At 37.6% G+C, this 22,577-nt stretch overlaps 1 protein-coding gene across 2 annotated transcripts; it reads right to left on the bottom strand.

The window, feature by feature from the left end:
• Window positions 1–385: 385 nt before the first annotated feature.
• On the bottom strand, window positions 386–22,444 carry RAB22A (RAB22A, member RAS oncogene family). Of its 2 annotated transcripts, XM_075517358.1 has the most exons (8): window positions 21,216–21,331; window positions 20,360–20,439; window positions 15,362–15,443; window positions 11,209–11,280; window positions 10,983–11,089; window positions 9,024–9,133; window positions 7,516–7,646; window positions 386–6,533 (listed from the first exon to the last, which is right to left on the bottom strand). In XM_075517358.1, exons 1-7 carry the CDS (start codon window positions 21,261–21,263, stop codon window positions 7,549–7,551), a joined length of 597 nt encoding a protein of 198 aa, XP_075373473.1. In that variant the 5' UTR covers window positions 21,264–21,331; the 3' UTR covers window positions 386–6,533; window positions 7,516–7,548. The 2 variants fall into 2 exon arrangements, with proteins under 2 accessions (XP_075373473.1, XP_075373474.1); XM_075517359.1 differs by lacking the exon at window positions 21,216–21,331 and adding an exon at window positions 22,305–22,444 and having other exon boundaries at window positions 386–7,646.
• Window positions 22,445–22,577: the final 133 nt, after the last annotated feature.

Below are 22,577 nucleotides of genomic sequence, written 5' to 3'. Positions count from 1 at the left end.
TGTATTAAATAACTTGACCCTGGTAGAATTTGTCAGGCCTTGCTCTGGTTGACAAGACTGTGTGTGGCCTGCAGTTTCTCAGACATCATGCTGCAAAGAAAGGAAGCATTACACAAAAGCTGCATTCTCTCTGCTGTTTTTCCCCATCCCTTCTTTGTACAAGTTCATCTTCTGCCTTTGTCTGTGTATACATAAACCAGGGAAAAGCTACAGTTTCTGCATGACCAGTAGTCAATACTTTTGGAAAACAGCTATTTGAATCATCACTTAGATTCACTTCTGCCATGGCATTACTTACATTCTTCTTCTATAATTCTATTACTATACAAACTATTTTTTTAAGGTGTTGAGAATTTTGCAACCATTTATAAACAAAGCCAGCACATTTATAAACAAAGCTTTTTATTAATAAAATGTTTACACCTTTTTTTTTTTTGCACAATACATCAGACTGGTAGTGATTTAGCATGTTATTACACTATAAAAGTTTATTACGAATGCTTAAGCTGAAAAGGCTGTTTACATTATGCCAAATCAACATTTCTTTATTTGCACTCTATGCACTATATGGGAGTGTAACAATTCAAACAAAAAGGAGAGAACAAAAGCCTGGTTTTCCTCATTAGCATCTACAAACCAACAATACAGACAAACCTGTACATGCTCTCAGGACCAGCCCAAGAGAAGACTAAAAAAGTCTCAAAACATTCATAAGCTTGGGAATTCATCACTACAGTATTTCATCACTAGTAATCTGACTACATTTCATGCAGTGAAGCAATGGTTGTAAATTTGTGCAGTTTACAGTGCTGCAAATGCTCTGTAACTTTGAGCGGCTTAAGTTTGTTTTAATAAGAGATACTATAATAAGAAGGCACAGACCTTTCAAACTTTGTAACAGAATAACCCAATCCTATAATGAAAAAGGCAGAACGTTCTTAAGAGGGACAAGAATTGCTGATACAAAGGTTAACCTTCATGCTTAATTTTACAGGCAAACATTTATTACACCGCAAGAGCTATATGCATATCAGGTTATTTTTGTGCCCTGAATACACAAATGCAAAGTTTTTTGTTTAGAAGAGACATTCAGAATTACTTCTTTTTTTCTTCATTGTACTGGGGATGGGAGGTACAAGGGGGAAGATTGCCAGGAAGTTTTAAGTGTCTTACAGCTACAGAAATGCAATCCATTTCTGTGTCTTAAATCAATTCACTGTGTCACAATTTCAATGTTGGATACAATACTCAGAAGTAGGAAGTAAAAAAAGGAAGTTAAAATATAAAAGAGTTTACATCATGTTATTAGAGCCTTACAATAATTTGCTCCCCCAGGTGAATGTGCTTTTAGCCTTCATTATGTAGTATAATAGTGGTATGTCTCAGCTGCTATGTTTTCATAATAGTTTCATAAGGCTGTACTAATGAGTTACCATTTTGTTTACAAGTATTTGCCACTGCGACAGATACTTCTAGAACCTTTGAGGAGGAAGAGACACTCACCACCTATTCTTGGCTAAATCCCATAAGGACACAGAGACCAAATTGTCAAGAAAACAAAATGGATTTAATAGGAAATACATACTGTAACATGAGGAAGTGACACAAGAAAGTAGCAGTGAACCTATCCAGGTGTCAGAGTTACAGCATATCCAAGTGCAACAACTGGATGGAGTATCACACACACAAATGAAGAGCATGACAGAAAGAGTGGTCTGTATCCTTCAACATCTGAAGTAGTAGCCGTTGGTTTGTTCAATAATACGTATGTGAAAAAATTAACAGAAATGAAGCAAAGAAAAGCCCAACCTTCTTAAAAGAAGAGTACCTTTACAAAGGTAATCAGCTCCTTGAATAAAATTTACTGTTAGTGTTTAAACAAAAATTTAAGAACCCCAACTTGCAGGATGATGTAATGGGAAAAGCAAAATTGTTTCTTCCAAGAAGTCTCTATTCTAGAATGAGAGCAGTTTCAGCAAATGCTGTCCCAATTTTTCAGGGACAAATCATTCTACTGCCTTGATTTTCCATGTAAAATAGGAAGCACCAAATAACTCTAAGCCTAGAACTTTTCTAAGCATTTTTAAATAGCTGTTTATAGCATGTACACTCTGACAACACTATGTTAAAAATTCAGGGTGGGGTGGGGGGAAATGGGAGGGGGAAAGAGGAAAAAGCTGACCCTAGGATCATTTTGACATGTCAGAGACTAAGCCTATCAGTACTCTTGGGTTTCAGGATAGTCTTCTATCCCTTGAAAGATTTGCTATCTATGACACTTTATGGATAAAGTTTGGTAATGCTTGTTTGATTTTTCCAAGTCATGCGTTCTTGATTCTAGCTGACCAAGAAAGGGTTTGCATTCAAACTTCTGAGACCTCCAAGATATCAGAAGAGATTTTTCAGAAACGAGCATTGGTGTCAGAAGGCCTAATAATTTTAGGGAAACATGTTTTGGCACCTGAATTCTTGTATGAGAAACAAAGATGTGGTTTCAAGCGTATTTCTTTTGACAAGCTGGAGCCATATGACTCTGAAAAGGACAGCTGACATGCCTTTTTATACTAGAACCTATATTTCTATCTTAGATAGGTAATTCACACCAGCATCTTACTTCTGTCACCTGCCATTACCAGGGCTGTGATCTATTACTAGGAATGTGACGCAAACATAAAATTTTAACAGTTTTCTTTAGAGAATTTTGTGCAGACTTTTTAGAAGCTTAGTTCCAAGCACACAATTCTCCTACTTCAAGTAATTGACTCGTCGCATACAAACAGTTTCAGGTCACTGTAAAACAACTTCCTGCTAAAAAAGTTAAGAAAGTTTGTCCTCCTCTCTTGTCCATGAACAGAAGAGCCTCTTTTTTTAGAGGTTTAAAGTGTTTAAGAGAGATACATGAAGCGTTTTAGAAAATGAATAGGCAGTGTAGAAGCTTAAGTCAGTGAATTATTCAGATTCTCCTCACATTTGAGATGATTTTTTTCTACTTCTATGTAGCTATTACTGCTTGTAAGTGAGGTTTGCTACAGGGTGACTAGCTACACAGTTCAGACAGCTTCTGTCCTGTAAATCATCAATTCCCAAGATAGTCTTTGCAGATTGCTGACATAGCACACCACAAATAGACTACACCATCCTTAATAAACACTAAAGACTGTTTCACAAGGAAGTCATTCAAATTTCAATGATAAAGCTTCCTTTTCCAACTAATACTCAATATGTTATACTGGAAATTAACACTAATGTTAAGGAATAATTTAGGATTAACATCGTAACAAAAATCTTATTGAGGCCAACTTTTAAACCATTCAAGATATTCAGCCGGAATTATTTTTTGATAATTAAAGTGAAGCTTTAACCATGAATGTAGACAGCTCCCAATGAATCCCACACATCTTGACCAGGTTAAAGGATTAGACTTCCAAATCAGTAAGTAGGCATTGTCTCCTCTCCTCTTACTCTCTTCCCAAGCATGTAAATAATCTTTCTTGAGCAGACTGGTAGCATTAAATTGGTATTATGTACACCAACACATCAAAGACTCAAGTCTGCATAAAATTCCCCTCTGAACTATTAACTGTCTGATCCTGTAGCACTTAGAGGAAGGGTCTCACTGATGTCAGTAGGGATTTGAAGTGCAATGATTTGTTCTCCTTCAACATGGATCTAGTAACATAAATGAAGTCTTTACCTTCTTGGCAACAGCAAAAGTTGTTAGAATTGTCTTAGAACTTTTCAAAGCACCTATTACAATTTTCAGTAGTTTGACCACTAGATGCTTCTGTTATTAAACATAAGCTTCCAGATTTCACCTATTTAGGCATTTAGTATGCCAGTTTTCAGCACGTATATAAAATATACTACAAAACTACCTACAGCACAGATCAAGAGCCTGGCAAGTCAGCTAAGAGACTGTTGTGATTTAGAGGGTCAGATGAAGACACCCTCCAAAACTTGGGGAGCACATTTAAGTTGCTCCAAAGCTTAAGAACTAACCATCTATCAAATTATATTTTTGTACAAATCTATAATTTTCATGGGAAAGAATAGGTGTTGTTTAGAAGTTGAAATAGTCATATTTTGTCAGTTAAAAAAATGCTCTGGATCAATGATGACATGCACCTCGTGACATATTTGCATACATGATACTTCACCCTTCCAAACTTGCTTTGCAGCAATTAATTCCCTTTGAGAGTATCTGAGAGTCTAGTCTCTATGATGAGCTCCATTCATTAAACAGAAAGGCATAGTGGAATAAAACTTCAGCCCTGAGCTTTTTCAACAACTTCTTAACAGAAAAAAAGTTATTAAAAATTTAGCTGGAATGGTTGATAATCAGCACTCCAAACACTCAAAGGCTAACGTATCTCCAAGTAGAGAAGCTACATTAGGACAAAATATAATCAATTTCAGCAAGCCTAGTGCAAGATGAAAGCAGATGGCCTAACAAATTATTAATACAGAAGAAATCATTTTTCTCCAACAAAAATGAAACAATGAACACGTGCATCTCATCCAGGGAAGACTGCATTCTGGCTTTCAGCTAGGGCCAAATGATCAATAAACAGAACTCACTGGCTCAAAAGAACTTACATCAACAGTCTGTCATTTTAAATAGGCATGTGTTAAAAAGCACCCTCACTTCAGTGTTTGTAGTATGGACAATCTGAAACACTAGCTATTTCCATGTTTTCTGTAACAGCAGTAATTCAAGATCAGAATTGCAAAAAGGATATGAAGTATACCGGCATTCTACTCAGACTGGTAAAAAACAAAAGGAGTCTGAGGCATGAAGACTTAGCTACATTTGAGAAGGGCCAGATTGTTGCTGCTTGTTTTGGGGTGGGGTTTTTTTGTTTGTTTGTTTTTAAACTCTAATTTTGGTGTATTGCAAATAAGTGAGGACAGATCAGAAAGCAGTTCATAAAGATTTGCTAAGATATATGGATCTCTCCCCTGACTGGAGAGAACTACAATAATCTCAGTACTAACCTAACTCTCAGTCTTGCCTAAAGTCCAATATTTTCTTCTCAAGTCAATACATCTTGAATAAATGCTATTAAACTATTTTTGTTATCTCACTGAAAAACAGATTTTAACTCCATTTTTACCATATGCTAACAGGCAATAACAATAATTTAGAAAGTCTGAAATTCCTTTTTCTACTAATCTACATGAAAGATACTCCCAATATCCGAGACTTTCCTTCTCCTACTATGATCCTTCCAAGTTCAAGAATTTCCAGATTTATTACTAACCAACTTTAATGAAAGCAGTATTTTCTGTATCACAGTTAAGATACTAAAGTACCTGGTATCTTGGTATAGAATAGACTTCTGAAGCACTGTGAACACAAATTTTTTAAAAAACCTAGTTGAATTAGATAACCACACAATTTATTTTTTAAAAATTTGCCAGGAGTAAGAATTGAAATATTTCAAAGAAATTAGGGATTTCCATGACTGCCACTGTGAAAGTTCTACATTTAATTGCTAACCTGCTTTTTTAGAATTAAAAATAAGCCCAAGAGCAAGCTTACTCTGTTCTTTCTTTACTAATTATATTTCCGTGAAGAATTTTGTAGGAGTACTAAAGTTTTCTGGTCGTAATTTATTTGCTTTGAGTGACAGGAAAAAATATATCATACATCAGGCTGAACACCAAACACAAATCTGTCTCTACTATGAGATGCTTTGTTAAGGACCAATGTTTCAAAGGGGCTTCAAACAGCCTTCATTTGATGAAGATAAACTTCTTGGGCTCTCTATAAGCATGTAGCCTGTATAACTGTGGCAAAGGCGGCATAACTGACAACGCAGGGTAAGTAAAAGGCGCAATAAAAACGTAGTCACCAAATTTCATGAAAACATACTGACTCGTTCAAAATCTCACTGCAATAGTTCACCTGTTTTGCTCCAGAATAGCTCTACAAGAATTTTCACTAATACAAACTCATCTGAAGTACAAGTCCTTTCATTTCTTACAAACTTTTCTACATTTCCTTCAGAGAAAATACTTGAGATGATAGAAAACCAGATTACAAACAAAGAATAAGCATCATCAATGTGACCTCATTTTGATACTAAAGCTAAACAGCGTAGTTTAGTATATACTCAAGTCTATTAAGCTCTTTTTCTTCAAAAGTATAAAGTTTCTCACTAGTGCTGGTAGGAAACAAAAAGTAAAAATAAATAAAATAGCACAAATGGGTATGGTCAACCTATAGTTTAATTGAAAGTGTACTAAAACCAACACAGAATAAGCTAAACACTGATTTGCTAAAAAACCCTCACAGATTAAAGAGCCCAAGAATCAAGAGGTAACGATCTACATTACCACATGTCTTAAGGTTACTTCCTATTTGTACATTTTTGTGCCCAAAACAGGAAAGACTGGGTGCACCACAGCTGAAAACTTGTTCAACAGACAGACCTCATGCTGCACCAAGAGCATTCTCTATTGGCCCTTTCAAATGTGATTGAAAGAGAAAGAATTTCAGTCTGCCTCTGGATGAACCACAGTGACAATACCTAAAACACAGGAAAAAAACAACCACCTCATGGAGATTCCCCAGGAGTTTATCTATAGGTGTGGAATGGAAGGAGTGTATAAGATCGCATTATTTTTTACTGTTTTTACATAATTTATAATACTTTAAACACTGGTCTCATAAATATAATATGAACACTTTACACATGCCAAGCAATTGAAAGCTTTCCCCAGAAACTTTTAGGTCTTATCAGAACCACTGGCAGCATCTGTTTACAGCATCTGTTTTTCGTCAGTAACCACTTAATTTAGTCAAAACTACAACTACATTTTCTTCAACCAACATCTTAATACTAAAAAACTTGTAGGAACAAAAAGATGCCTATAAGCATATGAGTTTGCCTTAAAGTGATTAAAGTCAGCATGAAAAAAAGATTGTCTGTGATTTAAGATCTGTTGCTTGTGTCCCCACCCCCAGCGCGTATTATCTTTAAATAAAAAGTGCAAATGGGATTTGGGGACTGGATGGACTGATTCGTCTATTATTTGTCTTCAGTTGCTTATTCTGTAGCCACCTCACATCAACTGTCCCATCGTACTTTGGATTAGCTACAATTAAATTTAAAATAAGGCTCACTGAAGAAAAGGAAGAAATGACATCTAACTTCCAGACTCCTCCCACCCCTAAGTCCCACAAAAGTGCTCATTTCCCTTTTTACAAAAAAAACCCTAAAATCTTGATTACAAAACTATTACACATTTCAGTTCTACCATCCATATAGTCACCTTCCTTTCAAGCAAGGCCAAAAAAGTGATGATGGATTCCCTTTGAATGCAAGAGATACTACACTTTTTGTAAGTAAACAGGCTGACATTACAATTGCAGTCTTTTCTGCGAGTGTACAGATGTCAGATGAACTGGTCCATTTTTGTAGGACCTCGGGTGTACAAACACCAGCAGATAAAGATCTAAGACTGATAATATAAACCCAACGTGAACTATTAACTTCCAAGACCACCTACTGTATAAACAAGTCTGATTTTCTAAGGGACCAGTCAACAGCAGCTGCGCTTTGTCACCGATGGCTGTCTTCTAAGTTTGAAGCCCTTACCACTAGATGGGGGGTTGGTGTCAGTTGATGGAATTCTGCGACCTACAAGGAGGCAAAAAAAAAAAGTGTATAGCAAACATTTTATTTGAAACTAAATCTAAGCATTCAGTGTATGTTTTGTATACAAAAATGTGTCTTCAATTAGTCATACATCATTAATGACAACACTCCTGCATAACATAAGGACAGCAGTTAACAGTCTATACTATGTCTGCAAGAGGTATGGTTCCACAAAAGAAGAGCAGAGGCAGTTTTAAGCTAATTTTGCAGCATTTACATTTCAGGCTAATCTAGACTTGGAGAGCTAAGCTAAAAAGCACCCAGAGAATATACTCTGCAGGATCCAATACCATCTGGAATATCTTCATTGAGAACTTCCATCTTGACCTGTATTTCCACAGTAGATCACCTGCATCAGGCTTAGTATAGAAGTGCTTGTAAAGGTAGCTGCTTTAGTCATCTAATCAGTCTTTAAAGTTGACTATTGCTGGTTGAGTATTCTTTTCTGAGGAGAATTTATGATTTTTTTTCCCCCATAGTTTATGCAAGATCAATTTTAGAGAGCAACTATTAAGTCAGTAAATCAGGAAGCTAATCTACACCATGTATTTTTTTACATCAGCTTCAATATATTCAACTGTTTATAAGGGCCCTATTTCTTTTTCTTAAGTCTAATGTTTCTGTAGTTATTCAAAGCTAAACTGCAGTGAGCACACACATAAATGGATTGCTGTTTGTCCTCTCTTCACAAACAGGCTGACATAGCTGCACACTGGTGCTGCTGCCTGAAACATATCCTGCAAATAACATTGCATGGAATTCACTCTGGAATAGTCTGCTTTTCATTCACACAAAAAAATTGTCATTGTTGTCCCCACCATGAATGAGACAGAAAAGATTTGCAATTTAATTAAAGAAAACCCCCAAGGTATCACAAAAATACTTGTGGAAAATCTACACACAATAGTTGCTATTTCCTAGGCAGTAATCTGGCATTTATGAATTCTTGTATTTTTTAAAATGCACTGTTTTAGACTAAGTACAAACACTAAGAGTGAGCAGCTGTATAAAGTTTGGGTCTTCCTTGTGCCATTTTCTTTCCCTTCCATAACCTTGGAAGTACTAATTGAAACATTCAATAACAGATATAGTAAGATGACACTGACTTCTGACACGAGTGCCCTGCTTGCTATTTATCCAGCAGCATCACAGTAGGCTTAAAATCTCTAGAAGGAATATTTAGAGGTCATTAGATGACCAAAGATTTATACAGCTCATTTTGTAGTTTGTGTTCATGTCTGATTGTAACAAATTTAAGTCAGCATACTCCCACCTAAATAGCACAAAAATTCATACGGTAATCAAATTTCTACTTGAACTTCTTTCAGAAGAAAGCACATTAGCTGTTTAAATACTTACTAATTTCTATAAAGAGTTCATTAATGTTTATTGCATTTTTCGCACTTGTCTCTACAAATATTGCATGAATGGAATCTGCATAGTCTTTTGCATCTTTTTCCATGACTTCTCTGGAAAAACAAAGCAAAGAAAAAACTGTGAATGCAAAAAAAACACAACACCCCAAACACAAACCCCCCACATTATTAAAAATCTTAAGGGCTAGATTCGGCTTTTAAGTGTCTCATTAAATGAATAGTTTGTATTTTACCTGTTTGGCATCACAGTGCTCCCTCATCCTGAAGTCGATGCTCATTCTTTACTCTATGCTGTCTCCCTGCCTTGAGCATCACTGAAGCACAATCATAAACTAAACAAGGCCTTAATCCATCTGACAACATTACAGTGGAGTTTGTTTCTTGAGTGCTCTAAGTGTAGGTCTGCAATCAATCATTAGGGGGTGCTTTATTCTTCACACACAGAACAGTTTCAGATGTACTGAAAAGATCCTAAAGCACTGGTTCCACTAATCCAGTGGATTTCCTACAGCTGTTCACAAAACCAAGTATCTCACAACACTGCACAGATCATTAGTATAGCATTTACTTTACATGAAGCACGAAGACATAGCTGTAAGCAGAAACATATTTAGACCGAGCACACAACAATAGAGCCAAGAAGTGAAAAAGTTATTCTGCACCCCTAAGCAGGCCAAGTTGATAATGAAGTATGTTTCCTTAAACAATGTGAAAAACCCAAACCCCAATAAGGCGGGAGAGGACTGGACTATACATGGTATCACTTTACATACAATTTCTAGAAAAAATGGGCTACTTTCAGTAACAAGGGACTTAAGATACCAAAAGCACAGACTTTGGATCAGTGGCTAAAATATTGCCTGTGACTAAAGTACAAGGAATCTTGATCATTAGCTTGAATAACAATGTTCACGTAATTTACAATGCCACCGAAGCACCAAAAAATGTGTGAGACTTAATACTGTATGCCATATATGTCTTCTAAGTAACTTTATGCCGTATTTCCTTCAAGACATATGCTACTTCTTACAAAAGTTATTAGAGCTCACTAGATAACTGCTATATATTAACAATTTGTAAAACTATACTAAGAACCAACTTTGCAGTGGTTCTTTAAACACAAACCATCTGCCTCCTTTGAGACACAAGCTGTGGTACCTTTTCCAATGAAATCCAAAAACAAGAAGTTTGCACACACCTTCTTTCTGAATTTTGGCTTATTTAACCAGGACATCAATAAAAAAGGGCTTCTTTTGTTTTGAGTACATGCCTTCTTGAAAGTTTGGCTGTTCATAAAGTTTCTCAAGAACTTTTCCCGCTCCCTGCAACTATTTCAGCCACAGCCAATTCCACCCCAATATTTAAGCAAGGAAGGAAGGCACCTGAACAAGCAAGTCAGAAAAACCTACACAATGCTTTCCAACAGGCTCTATGTTTTTCCTAACAAAATGAGGTGCTACAGACTGACAGGGGTACTTCTTATAAAGTGAGGTAAACAGCTTGTATTACACTGTAGTTTCACAGGCAGTTTAGGCTTGTGTAACTTGGCTCTGCCACCAGAGAAAGTAATCCTGTCTCCCTGTAAACTGCTTATTCCTAACCCTGCTATCCCACCTCTGTCATGCCTGCAAGTGCTCATGGTGTGAGCAAGATAAATACACTTGGATCAGTTTTCCTTTTTTTAAATGGTTAGTTTTAATCTGGATCCATCTTACATCCCGATTTACTGCCCAATCACACACGTACTCACACCAACACAGGGAGTGGGCAAGACTGTCCAAAGGCAGACTAACCAAACCTGACAGTGGAAACAGCTCAAACCCCTTGTGAAACTGCAATGCTAGTGCAAAACAACTTAAATTGCTCTATACCTTTCACCTGCTTAAAATATTTAGCACTATGAGCTTAACTTAAAACCTCCAAACTGTCAATGGTTATTTACCTTACATCATTAAGATCACATTTATTTCCTGCAATAGCTACAACAATGTTTGGAGGTCCATGCTGTCGAAGCTCTTTAACCCAGTTCTTTAACGTTGAGAAAGTTTCCTGATGTGGAAAAAAGAAAAAAAAAAAAAAAAAAACAGAAGGAATTAAGAGTCAGAACTGGCCCATGACACAAAAAAACCACAGAAATCGTAATGTTGGGTCAAGATCAAACTTCTTACCTCTTTTGTGATGTCATACACTATAATGGCTGCTGCTGACCCTCTGTAATACATTGGAGCTAAAGCACGAAACTGAAAGAAAGACACCATACATTATGAATCTGATCTGCCACTGACCTCCATGATCTCATTATTATTATTATTGAAGAAAGGGAAAACTACCTTTAAAGTTAACATTAGTGGAAAACTTTTCTTTACAATTACAGAGAGGCTGTGCAGTGGAGTACATAAACTTCCATGAAAGAACTATTTTACAAAGGCCAACCAATAAATAGCTTAGGGATCAGCAGGACACCTACTGCAAAAAGCAGGAAGCCAAACTTGACCTTATTTTGACTAGATTAGAATCTCTCATTTAAAAGACTGTAGACTATACACAGACACAAGCCCACAGGATATATGATCAACTTTAAACTCTGAGCAAGGGGAAAATAGTCGAAATTGAACTTGCTTCTTCTTCTTTAAGACACTCATACTTTTGGACAAAAAGTAATTTCACAGAAACTAGCATATATTACCGCTGATCTGCAATGTTCAGAAGTTGGTGTCAACCACTAGCCCCATGGATCAGTGATGGCACTCTTAAATGCTAGAAATGTTGGTTTCTTCATAATCTAACTTACAGCTTTAAGGATTTCACTTAAGGTTTTCCTCAAAACTCAAAAGTTAGAAGCATGTTTAAAACTAAAAACTGCAAAAGCCCACAACTATATGATCTCTTGTGAACAGAGCTTTAAGGAACATGCTAGATAGTAAAAGGCTACAGCAATTTTATTGTAATTTTCAGAATTAAATCTACAGCAGGCATATTTGGTTGGTAGTGTATTTGCAGAGTATAAACCAGGCCTGTACCTTTGCATGGGCACAGTGTTATGAATCCAGAACTGAAAAAAGTTATAGAGCACATGATTAAGTTGCATCAAAAATATCAATCAAGCATTCTTAAAAATAGTGTGATATTCTGCTAATTTAAGAAGAACCAGATAACTAATCTAGCAACCAAAACTCTCAGTCAAAGCACAGAGTAAACTGCATGTACTGCTTTGATGTAAGCATATGTGATTTAGAGCTTTTGTGCATCTTATTACTCATGGTAAAAATCATGAGTAGAATACAGTTTTTCATAAAGGCTTATTTGGTTCTAATAAAATACCAATTTCCTTTTGCTTAGTACAGTTCAACTGAGAGCAATATTATAAATCATAAAAATCTTGCTATAAAGCAGAATTCCAGACCATTTACATTTGGCTCTCAAATTCTGTTTTGAAAACAGGATTTTGAACACAAAGTTCAGAACATAAAAATATTTAATAGTGGGAAAGGGAAACACGGGCAGGCATTCAGTTAATGTTGGGACATAATCCCTCTCTTCCTCTTAAGTACTAAAATGTAAAGGGAAATATATTTGGTAAACCACCACTTGGACTGGTTGCAACCTGGCTTTTTGATTATTTGAAAATTTACATTGGGAATAAACCAACTTTCACTTGCTGATTTTGTATTACTCTCATTTCCTGCCTGCTAACACTTAGATACTTTTTTCCACCTAAGAGCAGTCAGCAGATAAAATACATTAAGAAAACAGATGTTACCAGAAAAACTGAATTTTCCTTTTGCTATTTTTCCAAAGACTTCAGCTTGCCCTCCAGCCTCCGATTTGTGTTTTGACAGAATTATTAAGAAGACATAATGTAATTATCCAGAGAAACTGTCACAATTGTTAGGTAAGGAGGCAAAAATCCTAGTTGCTGTAAGTAATCTCCTATCAACTTTACTCAGCGTAGAGGAAATGAGAGACGAAGTAAGGCGCGTGTGTGTAGGAAAATGAGCTACATGAAGTCAATTAGTGCACATTTCCACCTTTGGAGTGAAGCTAGCCAGCCACTCCCTGAAGCCATTTAGAACAAGGGGTTGCCCAGTGTAGCATAGAACTATTTGCTGCTGGGCTTTTGAACTGGAAAATAGCAAATTCTCCTCAAGAAGCCAGGACTATGAATTCTGTGCATTACACACCATCGCTCAGCAGAGACATTTTAGTTCCAAGAATGGTGTGGACATTTGCGGTATTCCAGATCACCAGGGATGGGATCCCTTTGATAATTCATTGTCAGATGTGTTGCACGACCAGAAAACTGTGCTACGTATTTCAGGGCAAGGCAGGCATACAGACCATTTGTGACTCGCAGTAAGTGATAGTGCTGTCTGGTTTGGAGGAAGAAACATCTATGAAGACACTGGCATAATTTCAAAGTAAATATCCTTGCTCCCATTTCACTGTTTTCCTTGGGTATATTGGGGCCTCACAGTGACTTCTCTCAGGTGTGGTACGTAAGCTTCACAGGTATCACAGCTCCTGGGTCAGAGCCCAGGTAAGATATCTTTCCTTTTTTGATTTCAGTAAAGATATCATGCAACTTGTATGGAAGAAAATTAGAGAGGTGTCACTCAATGTCTAAAAACAGAAAGACAAGGAACATGCTAGTCATCTAGAGAGACGCTTCCTCAGATTGTAGTGTGCTGAATCCAAATCAGGGCATTCTCCCATTGCTTGCAAACACAGTTAAAGTGAACACGATGGAATGCTAATATGTCATGGATGTTTCCCGCCAAGCTGCGGCAGGCATGTTTATAAAGCTTTCTATTTAAGAGTACCAGCCTCTCAAAATTCATACTCTACCTCGCAGAAGACTCATATCCCAGCATTAACATTTCAGAATGGGCTAGGATGTTCACTTAAGACAAAATACAGCAAATGCTGACTGACTGCTAGTAATGCAAGGACTGGGATATTTCTGATAACATAGATACTACTGGACATATTCCTGTGACACATCCCTGACAACATAAGTCTACTTTATATGGTGCTGCTGGAAGGAAATAAATTGTTGTTCAAAATCTAGAGCACTGAAATGCAACACAAATATACTCGAGTTACTTTCTAGTCATCAAGGCTGCTATCAGGCTAAAAAGCTAGCAAGTCAGTTCCACCAGGACTCCAAAAGGTCAAGTGACTCTGCATAGGGATGACTGAGCCTTTACAAGGCTAGGTTTTTTTGTTTGTGGTGGTGGTGGGGTTTGTTTTAGTTTGCGTTTTTTTTTTGCTTGGGCACTCTGCTTCTTGAGCCAATCCTGAAAAATAGTACAGCTGCATTTGCCAGTTATTATCCTAAAGTAACAACCCAACCTGATCGAACTGATCCTTACTGGAGACACCTCTGGTGTCTACCTTTGTTACAGTTATCTTGCATCCTAAATAAACTCATCATGACTAACTGACAGTTGCCAGTAGTTAGCAGTCAAGAAACCGCAAGAATAAGCACTGTTAATATAGCTACTATAATTTCTATCGTTGCTACTAGTAATCCATAAACAAGCACATTAACTAGCAAAGTTTTCCTTTTAAATTCTAAGTAAAACTCATGCAAATTAATTAACTATGATTTCATTTGACTAATCATTTTCTTGGAAGTTTTTGTTGCCTCCCCTCAGAACTATGCATGCTGCAGAGATCAAAACCCCAAACTACCCAATAAAAATTTAAATTTCAAAATAGATTTCTTGACATAGCTTATAACAGTATCAGATTTGAGAAATAAAACTTTACAAAATAATAAAAGATCAGTTATCACCCATAACACTGCTTAAAACATGGCTTTGGAATGTGTAAACCCACATCCTACTCACATTAATAACCTTAACACTGAAGCTAACAGAATGCGTTAACAATTGTGTATTTTCCCAGAATCAGGGCCTTACTTGTACTATGAAATACGATCATTCACTTCACTTGGATTCTCATGTTGCCAGTTGCACTGTCTGCAAATACTGCAGTCGAATGCTTAAAACTCAACTACAGAAATGGTACTAGAGACAGCTGCTGGCTTTCCCCCCTCCCCCACCTTGTTTTCTTTTGAAATAGCAGTCCCTTTCAGTGAATGTAAACCCATCATCCTTAACTTTGTACTTTAACCATGATAACAATGAAAAATAAAAACATATTTACAGCACCTATATCTTGATAGAAACCTGCATAGAAACAAATGTTCTAACAGATATTCGTAAAACCAGATCACATTGTGACTTTCGGGAGCGGGGGTGAAAAGCAACACAAACTCTAGCCAGAACTGTCAACACAGATATTGATTCTACTTACCCGCTCCTGTCCAGCTGTATCCCAAATTAGGAATTTATGCAGCTCATTTTGATACTGTACAGTCTTGGTCATAAATGAGGCTCTGGAAAAAAATTACAGCTTATGCTTTTCAGAATATAAATACATTCTTAGAACATTACCACCATGAAGTTTTTAAAAGGTTTACATTCCAATAAAAGTGCCTTCCCCACACATACACACAAAAACTGATGAAGATTTTCATATGTAAAGGCTGAAATTAATGATGCAAAAGGCCTCAGAGGATGAAATTCCCTTTCAGAGGATGAAACTCAACTAACAAAACAGAAGGAACACGAATGCAAATTATAAGCTTTTATTGTTCATAAGCTTCTGATAAAAATAAAGGCGGTATGACCAAAAAAATCAGAAAGATCAGCCTTTTTAACAACATTCTTCCTAAGTGGAGGAATCATCACTGCAAATCACTTAAGTGTATACCAGAAACTTCCAGAGGGAAAGAGATCAAATCCTTTCCCTTTGCATCAGCTTTTTCTATCTCTGTACTAACATTCAGATAAACGCTGGTAAGTCCATACTTGGGAATAAAATATGGGAGATTCGTATCACTATTGGTAGGTGTTAAGAGGACAGCGAAATCAATAACGAGTAACTTGCTTGTTGTCTGCACTCTGTACAGCTCTCAAATCCTGTCATCATACACTTCAGTCTGCAGAGGCTCTTGCACTTCCAGAAGACAAAAAAACCCCCTCTTCCTATGCTCCAGCCACTCCCCCTCCACTTCTAGATGTATTACAGTAAAATATTGCAAAATATTGTAAAGTACTTCTGTGCTTTACTTGATCTGCTTTACATGAATCAGTGTATTTCCCATAAGAACAGGAATTCAGAGACTTAATCTTTTACAAGAGGGAGTTCTTTGCTATATCTATTACCTGTAGGCACATTTTTTTATTAGAAAAGCCACACACTGAATTCAAGTCCTTGTAGAATAGGAGCTATAGATGCCATAACTATTTTAACCATATGAGATCGTACATTATGATCTTGAACACCTTTTGTATGCTCAATTCCTGTCACTTGAAAATACTGCAGACTTCCAAAGTTGCTCTACTGTCCGTTTTGGACAGGATACAGGAGAGGATCCTGGAGGTGTCCTGTAGTGGAGCTTCTTACAGTACACTAAGCTCACTGTAGATTTGAAGTCAGAGAACAAGAGTCTTTCAGCATGATCAACAACATTAAATACCAGAGTCCAAGACTCTGAACTTCAGTTTATCTTGGATCTTAAGTACCATCAGGGCATAGATTTTAATGATGTCCATAACACTTTCATAGTTAATATAACTGGAGTCTTTGGACATGTTGCAATGTTAGAGGAGGACAAGACAGTTATCTACCTTTAAAATAAAGAAAGGGAGCAATTACACAATGCTTTTCATTGTTAACAGGTAACCTTCTCCCCATTCCTTAAGCTCAGATGGTTTGCTAAATAGTACGTCAATCTCCAAAGTTGATTACTCTTTTAAGAAGCCAAATATAATGTTGCAGCATCCCTAAAAAGAGTGTAATTGCAATACATTTCAACACAGTTAACTAGATGACATACTTCAGCACTGAGTAACAGAAAATAAAGTGATAGGAGTATCTGTTGTAAAGCACAGCAAAGACTTCCACTTCCTTAAGACTGCTGCAAATTAAGCATCAATTCTGAATGCTCTGGCCAATATGGAAACAATTTCTGAAATCACAGATTCTAACTGAAAATTTATCTTACTTGGTTCTATAAACCAAAACATTCCTGTACAGTCAGTTTTAACTGAACAGCTGTGTTGCTCTAATTCACATCACAACTAAACACACACCAAATGGTAGCTCACAATAGAGATTAAATGCTACTTGAAATTCTTTGACAAGTGGAAGCTTTCATTGTGACAGACATTAAAAAAACACAAACCAAAACAAACAACAAAAAAACAAAAGAGAACAAACAGCTCAAAGACAAACCACTTTTGGGTCAACAAAAGCCTCCAAACTAGAGCTATCCTTGATGACTTCTAGTAAAACAGGCATTATCACTACTAAATTTCCTAGCTGCTTCTCCCAGCCAAGTAAGCACTATAACTATGTGAATAAGATGCACCCAAAAGTACTTCTATACTCATCCATAATTTCTTTTTGATGCTATAATGAAAGACTAGCTATTCTGCAGTACCTAGAGATACATGCTGGTCAGGCAAAGCAGCACACGTCCTCAGCATCCTGAGAGGACAAACGTTGCACAATTCTGACGGGGTTTCTACAGCTGCCCATATTTGAACCTGAATAATGAATACTCATGATGACAACAAAGTATAATTGCTCAGATAATTCTAAGAGGAATGGAAACAGGACAGGAAACATAAGATTGTATCAAGAACTCACAAACCCAGGAGTAAATGTAGAAACGTTCTCAGCTTTAGTTCTGTAAGATGCTCAAAACTCCTCTCTAATCCTTACTTTGTTCTTTGCACCTCCTCAATTAGGAAATAAAAACAAGACCTAGAAAAAGTTTCAAAATTAATTTGCTTAAAATTTTGGGACTGTATCTTACTGGAGCTTCACACAATCCCTGCATTTGGGCAAGTTTAGATTCATTTATACTACTATAGCAGACTACCAAGATGCCAAGTCCTCAGACCAATGAATGATTTTGTTAAGACTGCTAAAAGATACAGATTTTTAGTCTGTCACTTCAAGGAAGTATACTAATTCCAGTACTGTCATTAAACCCATGAAGACAAATTCTATTCTACACATTAGCCTCATTACCACAATGGCTAGCATTCCAACAGCACCTTGAGTTACTACACAGTACCAGTTACAGACATTCCCCTGGGAAGACACGTGCCTATGATCTCTTTGGGTTCCTGCCTTCAGACATATAGGTGCTACACTGGAGGAAGGAGAAAAAAAGAAAAAAAAAAAAGAAATCAATCCACACACCACAGTCAGAAAACTACCAGATTAAAAGAAACTGACTTTGGAGGGAAGACAAGAAGATTTGATGGAGTTAATTCCAGTCTCAGCCCTTCCCTGGGAGGAAAAAAAAAAAAAAAAAAAAGAAAAAACCCACCACAAAACCCTCTCCTGAGTTTTCTCCAGATTATAGAAAATTCTACTTTGCCAGGACGGAAGCATCACAGATGACAATCTTTGCTCTGCAGCTTTAGACAGTCTTGCAGACATGCAGAGCCTAAAGCCATCAAGCACAGTATTTTAGAATTTAAAATCTGAAAGCAGACTTGAGGAGGCTGCAGTTCACATGCGATTGGAGACGTAATGCAAATTCCATACTGGGTTACTCAAACGTTTAAGTAGTTTGAGTACATGTAGTTAAGTATGCGTAGTCTAGATGTGCTTAACAGTAGTTAAGTATGTGTAGTCTAGATGTGTGGTAACATATGTCTAACTATAGAAAAGAGCATCCCAGCCAAATAAATAGGCACCTCTCATGTTTGCAAAACCTAAGTCTGTGTTACCATACCTGGTCACCTACTAGTTAAGCAGACTTTAACCTCTCTCTCTTTTTTTTTTTTTTTTTTAACTCCCCCAGGAACTGCATGCATGAACACGATGGCTAACTTCGGGCCACTGTAGACACTACCCATATTAGCCAACTATTTAACAGACTCTGTTTTTAAAATTCTCTGGATGACTAGGAATGAAGACAGATAACCAATTTCTCAAACACCTCAGGTAATAAGAAAAACAACTGGATTTTTCAGTAGTGTCCTCCTGAACAAGTTTTGCTTGCAGTTGGTATCACTATGGGCAGTAGGTCTGAACTTTCTATATAACCCGAACTTAAGAGTTTAAGACAGCCTGCTCCCCTATTTAAGCGGACAGCAATATGACTACTACCCACACATCAGTTTCATGGTCCTCCAAAAAAGAACCTATATTGCAGCTAATTTGACAGTAACTAAGAATGTTCAACCCTTGAAGATCTAAGAAAACTACTTAGCAATCTATCTCAAAGACTACCTTTGTTAACAGAGAAATTTAACAAAAGCATACTTCCTACAGAATATCTTGCAATATCATACCAGTATTTACACTCAAAAAAAGAGGTGGGAGGTGTAGGGGGGAAGAGAGAGAGGTATCAGGGGAACTACATTTTTTTGAAGGACAGGATGAGACACAGCTGATCTTTATCAGCAGGATCTTTTCTGGTCAAAGCTGCAGTAGAGCCTGTGTAACACCTGAGACAGGAAGTTGCACTGACACCCCCCCACACTTCTCGGCATCAAGTGAAGTCATGCCCTCCTGTAAGTAAAGAATTACTTCTGAGCCAAGTAGCCCATAAGACATTCACAAAGCAAAGACGACAGCAAAAGAAATAAAAAGATCCAGCCACTCCGAGAATTCCTGATGCTCGCCTTTCCTTCTATCCATTTGAACATTTGAGCCCAGTAACATTCCTACTGAGTTGAGACCAATTGCATTAACAGTTTCATCAGTTACTTACGAGTGTGTGTATTGCACATAGATGTGTAACATTAGAACTAATTCATGAAGAGAACTACAACCTGAATTAGTATTAACTACCTTTAAAAACCTAAGAGACTTGTTATGGTACTTGACTCTCTAAAAAAACCCCAATCATGTAGCTGCATAATAATTAGACTTTGAAATTTAAAAGCAGTGTATGAGAAAAACATGTTGTTGCTTCAAAAGAAGCATCTATAGTGTAATTTATTCATAACCCAGGACTCCTAGCAGGATTTTGTTAGCTTAGACTAACACCACAAAATGGGTCCAGATCTTACATATGAAGATGGAAGCTGCAGGAGTGCCAAATACACTCCTATGTTTCCTAAGGTAGCTCATGAGATAATTAAGGCTGCAGTCATGTTTATTACCACATTTAGCTGCCACACATGGAGAAGCCTCAAGTGATCTATTCAGGGTGTACCAATATATATTCATACAATTTGGTTTTATTCTTGAATAAGTCACATTTATTTAGTTTCTTACCCTATGGTTGGGTTGATGTTGGGATCAAAGCTATCTTCTACAAATCTCCACACGATACTTGATTTGCCCACACCAGTGTCCTAAAAAAAGAACAGAAACAGTTGAAAGAGACACTAGTTACTCTAAAGAGATTATTCTTTTTATCCTCAAATCTTGCAATACACTGTGTATAAATAACATGTTCCTGCAGAGAATCCCAGAGAAGTTAGATTCTTAAATACTTCAGGTACTAAATCATTTAGTAGAAAACCGAAAGGTCTCTGATAAGTTACAGTTTTCTAAACAAAATTGTTAGGAAGTTTTTATGAAGGACTATAAAAATCTGCATTCATGCTTATTATCACTTACTCAAACTTCCCCCCCACCCCCAAGCTATGCACAAATTGCATTTGAACAGGAGTAGGGAAATACCATCTACCACTTTTAGTAAAATATACAGCAATTGAGTATGGTATTCCACCTTTGCAAGCCAATGGAGCACATTAAATTACAGAAGTGTGACACACACATTTCAACCTCTGACTAATGCTGTCCCACCCTGCTTAATGAAAGACTTGAAATATCTTCTGTGACACACCTGAAACACGCTTTTAATGCAACTCTACAGAGCTATAAATGGTAAAAGAGGAAACTAACATGAAAATTCTGGGTCATGTATGTATTTGCACCACTGACTGTGTAGTTAAAAAAATACATAGAAAGCATATTTAGGAGTGAACTCAACAAAGTATTAGCAGTAAAACTGTTCTCAATAGCAGCTGAACATTTTAAATGGTCATTTAATTAAGACAGGTGAAGACAAAATTTTTGCTTTACATCTCCAGAGTCATTAAAATTTTAAGGAAAAAAAAAAAACCCTGAGGAACTGCTTCATTGAAAATGAAGTTATACACCATTCATGCATTTTCTTGAATCTTCTGACTACTGTAGTAAATTTGAGTACAGTATGTATGCTTATGTTTATCTTTTCAAGCCGTTTTCCTCTCAAGGAAAAGCATATTATCTTACTTTGGTATTTTATAATGTTTGCAGTCTCAATAAGCAGAGCAAATCTTAAAAAGAGAAACACAGATGCAGTTCCTGGCTCCAGGAGTTCAAGGACTAGTTTTCCTGGGTGCTTATTCTCCTTTTCTTACATGATGAAAGGTTTCTCAGGTCAGGTGAACGCAAACAGTATCTAGTAGTTACCCCAAATGCCTTCATAACACAAAGAGCACAGAAACACATAATATTCCCTCATGAAGGGCAACGTGGCCATTTAGAAGCAGAAAACGATTCTGCCATACTCTGTACAACACGGGATTTAGATACAGGTGGAGACAACTCCACCTATTCACCGTGAGGCTCTCCAGTGAAGCCCTCGGAACAAACCAAGCCAACACGCAGCTTTATAGCCTTGGGTTTTTTAAAACTTCTACTTCAGTTTGCTTGATGTCTTATTCTTCCACCACCTGCAACAATTAGGGGACTTTCAAAGCCTACATATGTTGTTAAAAAAAAAAAGTTCAGACCCCTCCCCCTCGAGTTTGATTTCAGGTGCTTTTATTTATTTATTTTGTGAACTCCAAGCCCGAAACAGCTTACTAGGAGGAGGGAAGCATACACTAGATGTTCGTCCTTCCTTTCTTGTTTTTTTTTTTTTTTTTTAAAGGAAAACATGGGAAAAAAAGGAGCGATATTTACCTCTGGAAAACGCCTCCCCCCGTCCTCAGCGGGACGGGGCCAGACAGCCGGGGCGCGCTGGCAGCTCGGGCGGGGGCGAGGCCCACCCTTCGCCCGGGGAGAGGACCCCTCACACTCGAAGGCTCTCTAGGGCTCACGGAGCGGCTCTCCGCCACCAGAGAGCCTTTCAAGCCAGCCCCTCAGCAGGCTTCCTTCCTCCCTCCCTCCCTCCGCCTCCGGCCCGCGCCGGGGCCCCGCGAAGAACCGGCCACAGAGCACTTACCCCCAGAAGGCAAACTTTCAGCTCCCTCAGAGCCATGGCCGGGCAGGCTGCGCCTTTAACGAGGGTCTGAGACGCAGCCCAGAACGATCATAGCCCTTCCCGAGGCACGCGTGCACCCGAGGCCTGCGGGGGCAGCCCCCCGCCTCCCCCACGCCGTGGTTACCAGTAAACCTTCCTCCTCAGGCTTCGCGGACACGACGCCATCTTGGGCGGCCCGCCGGAGTCACCTGACTACACCCCCCGCCCGCCGCCGCCACGGTTTTCTTCTCTCTC

Source organism: Mycteria americana, chromosome 14 (assembly GCF_035582795.1).
Source record: "Mycteria americana isolate JAX WOST 10 ecotype Jacksonville Zoo and Gardens chromosome 14, USCA_MyAme_1.0, whole genome shotgun sequence".
NCBI lineage: Eukaryota > Metazoa > Chordata > Aves > Ciconiiformes > Ciconiidae > Mycteria > Mycteria americana.
The sequence above is the reverse complement of the archived record's forward strand: the minus strand, read 5'-3'. Positions and strand labels throughout refer to the sequence as shown.